Source organism: Hakea prostrata, chromosome 9 (genome assembly GCF_041222555.1).
Source record: "Hakea prostrata isolate BN-2017 chromosome 9, UWA_Hpros_2, whole genome shotgun sequence".
Lineage (NCBI taxonomy): Eukaryota > Viridiplantae > Streptophyta > Magnoliopsida > Proteales > Proteaceae > Hakea > Hakea prostrata.
In genome coordinates, this window is record NC_142608.1 from 61,370,148 (window position 1) to 61,380,561 (window position 10,414).

The 10,414-nt window shown below is 37.7% G+C and overlaps 2 protein-coding genes across 9 annotated transcripts; one reads left to right on the forward strand and one right to left on the reverse strand.

Moving 5' to 3' along the window:
* Window positions 1-3,089: 3,089 nt before the first annotated feature.
* On the forward strand, window positions 3,090-7,482 carry LOC149005995 (protein JASON-like). 8 transcript variants are annotated; one of them, XM_089169037.1, is made up of 9 exons: window positions 3,090-3,170; window positions 3,308-3,456; window positions 3,563-3,611; window positions 3,800-3,897; window positions 5,274-5,521; window positions 5,929-6,140; window positions 6,243-6,739; window positions 6,818-6,900; window positions 7,077-7,482. In XM_089169037.1, exons 1-9 carry the CDS (start codon window positions 3,107-3,109, stop codon window positions 7,177-7,179), a joined length of 1,503 nt encoding a protein of 500 aa, XP_089025163.1. In that variant the 5' UTR covers window positions 3,090-3,106; the 3' UTR covers window positions 7,180-7,482. The 8 variants fall into 8 exon arrangements, with proteins under 8 accessions (XP_089025163.1, XP_089025156.1, XP_089025157.1 ...); XM_089169030.1 differs by having other exon boundaries at window positions 5,929-6,739; window positions 7,077-7,480; XM_089169031.1 differs by having other exon boundaries at window positions 3,803-3,897; window positions 5,929-6,739; window positions 7,077-7,480.
* A 185-nt stretch (window positions 7,483-7,667) lies between these two features.
* On the reverse strand, window positions 7,668-9,433 carry LOC149005996 (UDP-glycosyltransferase 71K1-like). Its single transcript, XM_089169039.1, has one exon. The coding sequence runs from the start codon at window positions 9,258-9,260 to the stop codon at window positions 7,800-7,802; it is 1,461 nt and encodes a 486-aa protein (XP_089025165.1). The 5' UTR covers window positions 9,261-9,433; the 3' UTR covers window positions 7,668-7,799.
* Window positions 9,434-10,414: the final 981 nt, after the last annotated feature.

Genomic DNA, 10,414 nt, shown 5'->3' on the forward strand with positions numbered 1-10,414 from the left:
GGCATCACTGTTTTTTTCTTTTGTTTTTGGTAGAAATTGACATCACAGATTCGCCTTTCCCTAATTGGCATCACTGTTTTTTTTCTTTTGTTTTTGGTAGAAATTGACATCACAGTTCGTCTCCTAGTTCTTCTTACAATCTTTCACGCTTGATTTCTCTTGTGGTTTAATCTCCCCAACTACATTGCTTTCAGTCTCGTTAGTAACAGCCAGTGTTTGATATTGGGTTTGAACAAGTCCTTCGGAAGAGCTTCTCTTCCTGAAGTTTCTGATCATAATGGATGTTGTTGGTAGCAGCTTTGGATTTGTCTATGCCTTTGACCGCAGCATCATCGAGTGCTGGAGGATCTCAATGATGAAATTTGTTAAAGAAAATGAAAAAGGATCACAGTGTTTGAGCTGGAACTTCTAGGCGCGTTACAACGTCGTTTTCTTTAAGACGTAATTCGCCCTCACATCAAGGTGCTATGAGGTATTGCGAACCGTCTCCCAAGATACAAAGAAGCTCAACTTCGAGTTGAATCTCTTGAGTTTTGCTAAGCACTCGCAAAACTCAAGAACAGAGAAGACTTCGGGATTTTCTCTCTTATACTGCTGTTGTGAAGCTAGACGTATATATAGGCATTGAGGTGCCTCTACTGAACAGTCCATGACTCTGTTCGTATGGGTGCACCTCTCTGTAGGGATACGAATGCTGACGTTCAGATATGAGCCGTCGGATCGTTCGGCCGCACGATCTAACGGTCCATATTGAACCATCAAAACAATATTTATGAATCAATTTTAGATGTCCCCTACTGTTAAGAATTGAAAACTATAAATGGACAGTTCTGTTGCAATAAGGGACATCTATAATTGATTTTTTTAGGTGTAGTAGATGTAATTGATTGCAAACGCAGGGGGTCTACATGTAATTTGTCTCACATGAGGAAAAAATAAATAATCTAATTTTTTAATCAAAATTTAAATATCAATTAACAAAAAAATTTCCTGAATTCAAATTAACCTAATATCACAACAATTCCAATACAACTTTAATTCACAATTACAAAATTGTAACTTTATTCAACTTATTTTTTTATATGATAATATTTCAAAATTATAGTTCATAATAAAAAAGAATGTCAAGCATCTAATATATGCATTCACATATATGAAATTCTATAATTCAAAGATTTGAACAATAATTCAACTCATTCAAAATAAATAATATAACTTAGTTCATATTATTATGAAATTAGAGATAACAAAAGTTACCTAAGATTTTCTTGTTTTAGGTTAAGAGTATATCAATTGCCTCCAGTACATCAAACTTATTCTTCAGAAAAAGACAAATTGAAAATCATTGTGTTAATTAAATTATACCTAAATATATAGAATAACCATATACAATAGCCACAAACATCCGATTATCCATATGGATTTGTTATGATTATATAATATCCTCAATCATGCAAAATGTATGGACAAAGTAGTTTTAAATAACTAGAGAAAATAAAAAAGAAATGAAGCATTATTAAAATGCCTCAAATGATCAGTATTTTTACTTAAACCCACAATTTTGAACATTTCTTTGTGTTTGGTTTATTTCACTTTTATTCACTAGTTCTTATTATACTTCGAAACATTATTTGCCTTTATACAAAAACTTTATAATTAATGGCCACATACGAGTAATGACTTGGGATAAATTTACCAGCTTAAAAGCTAGCCCAACTTAATTTTGACAAATTTTACCAAATGTCGAGATATAGATAGAGTATTGTGAAATTTATTACTAATTCTGTATAAAAATCTGAAAACTAATTAATTATCATTTAAAAAAAAATTAAATATCATGCCTTATATATAAAATGAAATATCATGCCGTATCATTTAAACTCTACATTTCTTAGCTTTTGATTTTTAATATATGGGATGTGGATATTATATATGACATCAGCAAGAGTCAAATTTAGAAGCTCTTCACTAAGAGATATGGATCTTACTAGTTGAACAACCTTACATTGGCTCTATCTATTGATTTTTATCTTTAATTATTTTAATAGAAAACCTGGAAAAATAAACACATTATCTTAACTTAAATGAAAATAAGAAAACAGACCCAACACGTAATTAATTATATAATTAACCTGTCAAAAGGAATATTATCATATCCCCATCCAATTAGTTTTCAAATATATTTGGATTCTCCAAAATAAATACAAATGCGTATTAGGACTTAGAGGGTTGAGGGGGGGGGGGGGTTTACTAATATAGGGGTTGTCGGAAGGGTGCGAACCCAAGACCTCCTTATGGGAGTTTAAGCTTTAACCGCTCAACTAACAGTGCAAGTTTTGTCTTGATCACCTGCACGTGTCTTGCTACTTTGATTTCGAATAGGGTTTGGGCTTATAACTCAAATCCAGTGGATTAGGCTAAGGTCAGCTAGACTCACCACCCGCCAACACCTTACAAAGCCACAATATAGAATTATGTATTTTGTGGTTAGGATCATGGTGAGTTAGGGCTAAGTTCAAGAAGACAATTAGAGTCAAATGTTTAACCCAACTTGACCCAACCTAGCTTTGTATGTTTAGGGTAAGGGTCAAGGTCAAGTTTAGGCGACCTTAGATTATTTATTGTCAAGATCAGGTTTAAAAAGTCTAGCCCAACTTAAGAGTTTTAACATGTCCATTGATGGCAAAATTCAGAGGTATGATCCTCAATGAATCTCACACGAGTCCCACACAATATACGTGATAAAAATGTGCTCCTTTGACGAGGAAGTGATTCAAACTCATTGTAACCCTAATGCTGATAACAAAATGTCATACATGTAATATCCTTATCCTAATATATAAAATGCATCATCATACCCAAAAAAGTAAAAATAAATAAATAAACAGAACATCATGGTAAACAAAATCAACGTTGGGATCTATCATCAAGCTTACGTGGGGTCCGCTGGTTCTATCATGCTTAAACTACAACCACAACACCAAATAATTTCTCTGCATTTAATTCATTATTATTTTCCCTCTTCTTTCTCAACCAGATTTAAATTTAAAAGAAGAAGCAGAGCAAACGAATAAATTTACAAACCCACACACACAAACGGAACACAATGGAAGAAAGAGAAGACTCCGCTCTGATTCGCCCCGTTTCGCGTTCTTCTCCTCCATCTCCTTGTCCGTGTAAAATAGGGCATTTCGATTTTGATTTCGTTCGATCGAATTACGGTTTTTATTTTTTTATTTTTTTTATTTTTTTATATAATATCATCTGTTTTCTTTTGTTCTGATACATCACAATTTTCTGTAAACAGGGTGTGTCTTCCTAGGATTACTGAGAAGTATGGCGTGTTTCTTTGGATGCTTTCGTGTTAAAGACGATAAACGATCTCAGGTTCATCTTGCTTCTGACGCAGTTCAATCGAAGAAGACAGTACGATCTGTTACTCATTTTCTTGTAATGGTTTGTCTTTCATTTTGAGTTTCTTTCTTGGCTTGAAGCTGTATTTGATTAATGCGGTCTATACTGTATATTCGCGTTCTCTTGTTGATTTTGCTTAATTTTGCAGGATCCTTTACTGACAAGAAATAAAAGAGGATCCTTATTTCTATCCGAAGGTAAACACAATTGGATTTGGTCTTTAATTTTGATCCAATGGTTCGTTCTAAAATTTTTCTGCGTTTTTGTTTCAAATATATTTATACTATCTGTAATTGATCGTTTAGAATGTATTAACATTTCAGAGTTTCATTTTCCCTTGGCTAATCTGCTCAATTTGTTGGTTTATTTGTGATTTTTCCCCTAGAAGACAAAGAATCTTCACCCTGCAAGGACACAAAATGTCACCCTCTACGATCTGCACCGCTCAGTGAAGATGGTGATGTAGGGGAGCTCAGAGATGAGGTTTGTGATCTTTTTCTGTGGTTCCTTCAACCCCCACCAACCTGCCCCCTCCCCTTCCCTTTCCCCCCCCCCCCCCTTTTTGGTGGGGGCTTTTTATCTTCACATTTCAAGACTGACTCAACGTTGTTTTGCTCTAGCTGTCAGATAATTACATTCAGTAATTTAGTTGTGCTTGATTACATTGGGGGGTCATTGGTGTATCTTCATTTGCTTACTTGAATGTGGGATGCTTCTGCCATTTAAGAGTTTATACTTGAATCATGTGGGATGATTCTGCTTTTAATTTTTTGACTGTGGTTAACTACTTATGGATTTCTGGTGCATTTTTACTACTAATTTTCAGCTTTTGGGGAGTTCAGCTACGAATTTAGTGAAATTTAGTATCATGCTGCAAAAGGGTTCCAGTACACACATTGGAGTTTTTTCCTTTTGGTTTATTATTATGATTATTATTATGATTATTATTACTCCTCTTCTTCTCTGTAAACAGAAACAAATTAAGTAATTGCTATCTTCTTCTTCTTCTCCCCCCCCCCCCACCCAAAAAAACGATAGAAAACAAAATGGAAAACTAGTGGATGCTCAAATCAGACTGTTTTTCTCTGTTAATGTGATGATTATGATGCTATTAATTTCTTAAATATTCATTTGGTGTTTTGATGACTTGTGGTTCTTGATTTTGCTGTCTTTCTATTAGTGAAATCCAGGTTGAGGAAGCCCACGTTTTCATTCTTACTAAAATAATGTATAGTAACAAAATTGGTTACGATAGCTTTTTGAGGAAAAACAAATGAATAACTAACAGAGACAAAGATAGACTAGAAACAATATGAAATACATATTAAACACCAAATTTCTTCAAATCCTGTATATCTCATCTGATTGATTTATGAAGTGTCTGACACTCAGGATTCAGAAAATTAGTCTCACATTGCCAATAGCAGCATAGTTCTAAACACTCTTCAATTTCTTCATCAAGTAAACTTTTGTCGTCTTCTTGACTGTGCTTTGATTGTTGGATCACTAGATCTCCACTTATGTTGCTGAATTAGAGGGGCTGGAAATGCTAAATTCAGACCTTCTGAGGGGATCATTTCATAACTCAAACAAGGATGTTTTTATGCTGCTAACATTTTGATCATGAAAAACTTATCTACATTAAATTAAATCCTTAACCGATTATTTTATGGATGATGACTTCTTTTCCCATTACAAAAAATCGTTTTGTTAAATCCAATGTTAAGTACAATTTGCAATCTCTTACTCTGTTTTCCACACTATGAATGTTGCTCTTCTCTGTTTCATGCCTTTCTTTAATTCAGTACCATTAAGCCCCTGCATAATGAATAATGTTTTCTAACATGGCCCTTTGACAGGCCAAATTTCTCAACGCCTGTGGTACACTGCAGGTGATTCCTGAAATTTGGAGAGTGTCTGAGACAGTGACAGATTCACCGTCCTGTAATGGAGAGACAGCATCTTCCAGGTTCCACTCATGGCTCCCTGTTTCTTCTGTCAAGAAATTGCAAATGGAGGAGAAACCTGATCAGGTTTCTAGTTCGCCTGTTAAACTTTGTGAAGATCTGGGGAAGGAACTGGGTTCTCCTGGGCACAAACATAGCAGGTAATTCCTCGCTTTGTCAACTACCTGTTCTGTGTTATTTTGCATCTAGGTATATTTGGGGAAATTGTCTGAATGAACGGCCCTGTCATAAGGTTAGCATATCCCTGGAATGTTTAACTAGACTATTTTGATTGATGGCTTCTCTTCTATATCTCTTATTCCCTTCAATAATTACGAGATGGGAGAGAAAAAAAATAAATAAATGAAGGAACTTAAGAATCTGCAAAATAAGTGTATGGAACTTAGGCTGGTGTTTTCAGTTGTTCCTAATACGAAATGATCCTCTAGGAGATCGATCTTGGGCTGCTTGTATCATGAGTATGACTATTCTTAGTTATGGAACTTAAGTTTGTTTTCAAATTTGTGTAGCTTACTGATGCTATGACTAATTTCATTACTTCCCGCAGCTGTATGTGGAAAGGAGAGCTGGAAGAAAAGAATTGTACAAATGACAGTTGCGAGTTTGAAAGTCCCAACTCAGAGACTAAAAATCCTATTATTCCAATTGACAATATAAATCTCCCCTCAGTAACTCCTGATTCGGTAGTAGATATCCAATCCAAGAGGAAGAGTGTGCGCTTTGAATTTGAGTCACAAGTGGAATCGCTTCCTTCAAATGGTGAGAGTTTAAAGCCATCTGTTGTTCCAGGGAGTGGATCCAAATGTTCTCCTTATCCAACACCATTAAAACTAACTGATGAGATGCAAACTCCTGGAACAGTTTACCCAAGAAGCAGAGAGAATCTTGAAAATGTGAAGAATGCCAGGATCAGGTCCCAGTATGTGTACCCGGTTCTAAATCCTGTTGAGAACTTCTCTCAATGGAAGCTACTGAAAGAAGATTGTAATCCTTACCTACAAGTTGGTCAACAAAGAGAATCTCTTGATAAGTGTGGAAATTCAACTCCTCAGTGTACACCTATATCTTTTTCCAATAAGTCTGAAATCATCCATGAAGAAGCAGCTACAGTTGGTGAACACTTGAAACTGGATGCAAGTTTGGCTCACTGGTTAAAGCCATCATCTCCACAAAATGAGGGGAAAGAAAATAGTGGTGTTTGCTCTATATCAAGTGAAAAGCCTCCCAAACTATCTGGTCAGTACAGCAGGCCTATTTTAGGGATGGTTGCTGCACACTGGAAGGAGGGGCTATCTCATGATACACCTAAGTGGCAGGATGGTAACGGAATCCCAAATTCAACTAGGAAATACAAGGAGGTAATTCTCATAATCTTTTTTCGTACATATTATTTTCTGTAACATTCATTTCTGCTTACATTTTGTTACTATTCTTAGGATCAAAGAGTCAACTTTCATGCCACCCCATTTGAGGAGAGGTTAGAGAAAGCATTGTCAGAAGAGAATAATGTCTGCCAAAGGTAAGTCATACTTGTTCCCTTAGCTACTTCACTTTGATTCTGCATTGCAGGTTATGCGACCACAGTTTCCAAATGAAAATTGCATGAGAATTCTAATGTTTTGTGCTTCTAATCTTGATTATTTTGACACTGAATCTCTTCTAGATGAACTCATGTAAATTTCATTCTGATGATAGGAAGCTTATCAGTGGGAATCCTATCATTTTTGAGGAGAATGAAGAGACTGACACTGCTGTATCTCAATTACACACTTCGGCTAAACCTGAATCAGTGATTTAATTCTGATCTCATCCAACATTGAAGTCGCTGTCAATAGGAACCAGGTGATTGTTCTCTCCTGCATTCTATGCGATGCTATGGCAGCCAGGCATGTCTCATCATCTTAGATTCGATCTTTACCTTCTACCTTGTGGCCAGCTGATATAGAGGGGTTGGCACTGATGCTCTATAGAGGAATAAGTTGTGTTGTTGTTAACCTACTTAGTTGACAGCTTCATGATAATTGAGAGCATTGAACATATTGGTATATGGATTGAATTTTGAAGAGTACTCTTGTTCTCATATGTTACATTCTTTCAAATATATTGATCATTTGTGTGTCAACTGATGTTTTTGACTACTTGCATCTGAAAGTGATTTTCATCAACTAATCTGAATCTAGTGCACCTAACCCATTGTGATTTTGTAACAATGATGATCCATCCTGGATTCAGTCAGTCTAGTTATAGATGTTTTCTGATAAACCATAGCTTCTGATTCTCTTTCTTCACTAAGCAATAACAGAAAGAAGCACATCTTTTTTTGGTAAACACAGAATGAAGTACATCAAGTTGGATGAAATTGTAAACTTCTGTTATTTTTTGCTGCAACACCTTACAATCCTTAACAGGAGTTCCAGTCTAACCCATTAGGTCATTGATCAAGCAGGTAAGAGAAGTAGATGAAGATCCATCTTCCATCAAAGCCTTCTTTTTCTTCTCTGTTATCTCCTTGACTCTCACCCTCACCTCACAATCAGAATCCATCAAACGCAACACCCCTCTCTCCACCTCCTCTGCCGTCACCAGATCATCTCCACCCCTATAATCCAACCTCAGTTCCACCACTAACCCTCCCAACTCCTTCACCATCTCAAACGCATTCAGATGCTGCTCCGCATACAGAGGCCACGCTGCCATTGGAACGCCAAACCACAAGCTCTCTAATGTTGAATTCCACCCACAATGCGACACGAAACCACCTATCGCAGGGTGGGCCAGCACGCCTGTCTGTGGGACCCACCCACAAACCAGCCCTCTCCCCACCGTCCGATCTAAGAATCCCTCGGGTAGAACCTCTCCGGCGTTAGCATAATCGGACGGCGATCCAAGCTTATTTTTCTCCGGTGGCCGACGCAGGCACCACAAGAACCGGTGTCCACTTCGCTCAAGCCCAAGAGCGATCTCCTTCACCTGCGCTGCACCGAAGCTTCCTCTGCTGCCGAAGCACAGGAAAACCACAGACGAAGGTGGCTGATCGTCCAGCCACCGCTTGATGTTCTCTTCCAACGGTTTCTGATTGTGAACCTGGCCGTCCAGATCGATTAATGGTCCAACCGGGTACACCTTTGGCATCTTGGTTCGACCCGAGAACGAGTTGACCGCTGTTGGTTCGAGCTCGGCGAATGTATTTACGATAATACCCTTCGCTTCTGCAAACCGGCGGCCGTGGTAGACATACCAGCCGTAGCCGTCGTTGTTTTTGCTCCACAGCGGCAACGGCAACACAGAAGGGGGAACTGGATTAGTGAAACCCGGAATGCTCAACTCGGTCGGCGAGTCCTTAAAATCGGTGTCGATCCGGTTGTCGAGTTCAGGAAGTTGGGCCATAAGACTGAGCAAGCCAGCGGTGGAGGTGAAGAAGACGTAAGAAGGGACGCCGAGTTCGTTGCCAATGTCGATCAGGTTGGTGCAGAAAAGATCGATGACTAACCCTATTAGTGGAGACCGAGTTGGAGCCGATTCAGAGCCGGAGACGGAGGAGAAGAAGAGAGCGGTGATTGTCTGCTTGACGAGTGGTGTATGGGTTTCGACGAGAACTGAAACGAGCGCTTCTCGAGTTCGGAGATTAGACGATGAAGGAGGTGGATCGAGGTTTGGAAGCTGAACGAATCGGAGCCGAGGAAGGGAATCGGTGAGCGAATCGATGTAACAGGTGAAATCTGAAACAAAGAGGCTTTTGATGAGGATAACTGTAATGGATAAGCGATGATCTCTGTCGAAGAGATGCTTGGCTAACTCCATCATTGGAACAAGGTGACCGATTCCCATGGCTGGGACAAACACCAACTCAGCAGCTCCTTCCACCATTTCCACCCTCATTGATTTTCTTCCTTTTGGGATTCCGACGGGACTTTGATACGGCTGCCCTGTTTCATCGAATTAATAGAAGAACAAGAGGAAGGTAGAACGACATTAAAACACTAGTTAGGAATTTGGGGAAAAACTTCTTTCATGCCTTTTCGTACCAGAGTGGATCACCATGATCCACTGCGTCACGGGAGAATAATGTTTTTTTTTTTTTTTTTTTTACACTTTTCTATTTTTTAATAATAGTGGTAAAATATATGTGAGATTCGGTGGGAGTAAAGGTGTAAGGGCCTGTTTGGTTACATAAATGAATAATCAAAATCTACTTTTGAATTCTCATCCGCATCTGTTTAGGAGATTCGGATGTATACCTCTTTTCTACCGATTATTTCAATTAAGTACCTTATTTTGATTTGTTTTCTAATTTTTGTACATTATTTTATTTGAGATACGTGACTATTTATTTTTCTTCTAAATAATTACAAAAGTTGTTAAATTTCAAACTTTGTCTTCACAAATAAAATGATAAAGATGTCAATAGATAGTAAAGAATTTGAATTCAATTTGAATTCATCCAAGTCCGATTGGATCCGTCCCAAAATCTATAGAATATTATCCGAATCTTTCGAATATAATAGGATGACTATATGGTATTACCACTATTCGATCCTGTTTACACCCCTAATTGGTAGTCCTTCCTATAATTTATCTTGTTAATATGCATGGGAATATATTGTTTTGCCTTGAGAGGAGGTGATCCAAACTTTTTCTTATGGACTCTTCCCTTCTTATCTGACGCACTTTACACAATTGTTCTCCCATGGCCTATGATTTTCCTACATTTCTTGATGTTCTCTGACACCCACTCCTTTATATGATCATGGTTCCATCCTGGACATACTAATCACCTTAAAAGGTGGGGATCATACTTGGGTGGTGTGTATGACGTGGTGGTACCTATGGTGCCCACAGTTGGATGCACACCATATGAATTATATCAAATGCCCCACCGCTTAAAATATGGTTTAATTTATTTTAAGAAAAGTTAGTTTTGTTTCATTTAAATTGGTTGTACACATAATGTCCTGAGTGGCTCAAATTTAATGATATCCACTTGGGCATTGTAGGGACCACTATGTTAGACACACCACATAAGCACGATCCAG

Excerpts from the sequence above, each read along its gene's own strand:
- LOC149005995 (XM_089169030.1), top strand. The coding sequence starts at position 3,107 with ATGGAAGAAAGAGAAGACTCCGCTCTGATTCGCCCCGTTTCGCGTTCT. Across the intron at positions 3,898-5,273 it reads TAGGGGAGCTCAGAGATGAG|GCCAAATTTCTCAACGCCTG; the intron begins GTTTGTGATCTT and ends GCCCTTTGACAG. Across the intron at positions 5,522-5,928 it reads CCTGGGCACAAACATAGCAG|CTGTATGTGGAAAGGAGAGC; the intron begins GTAATTCCTCGC and ends TACTTCCCGCAG.
- LOC149005996 (XM_089169039.1), bottom strand. The coding sequence starts at position 9,260 with ATGAGGGTGGAAATGGTGGAAGGAGCTGCTGAGTTGGTGTTTGTCCCA.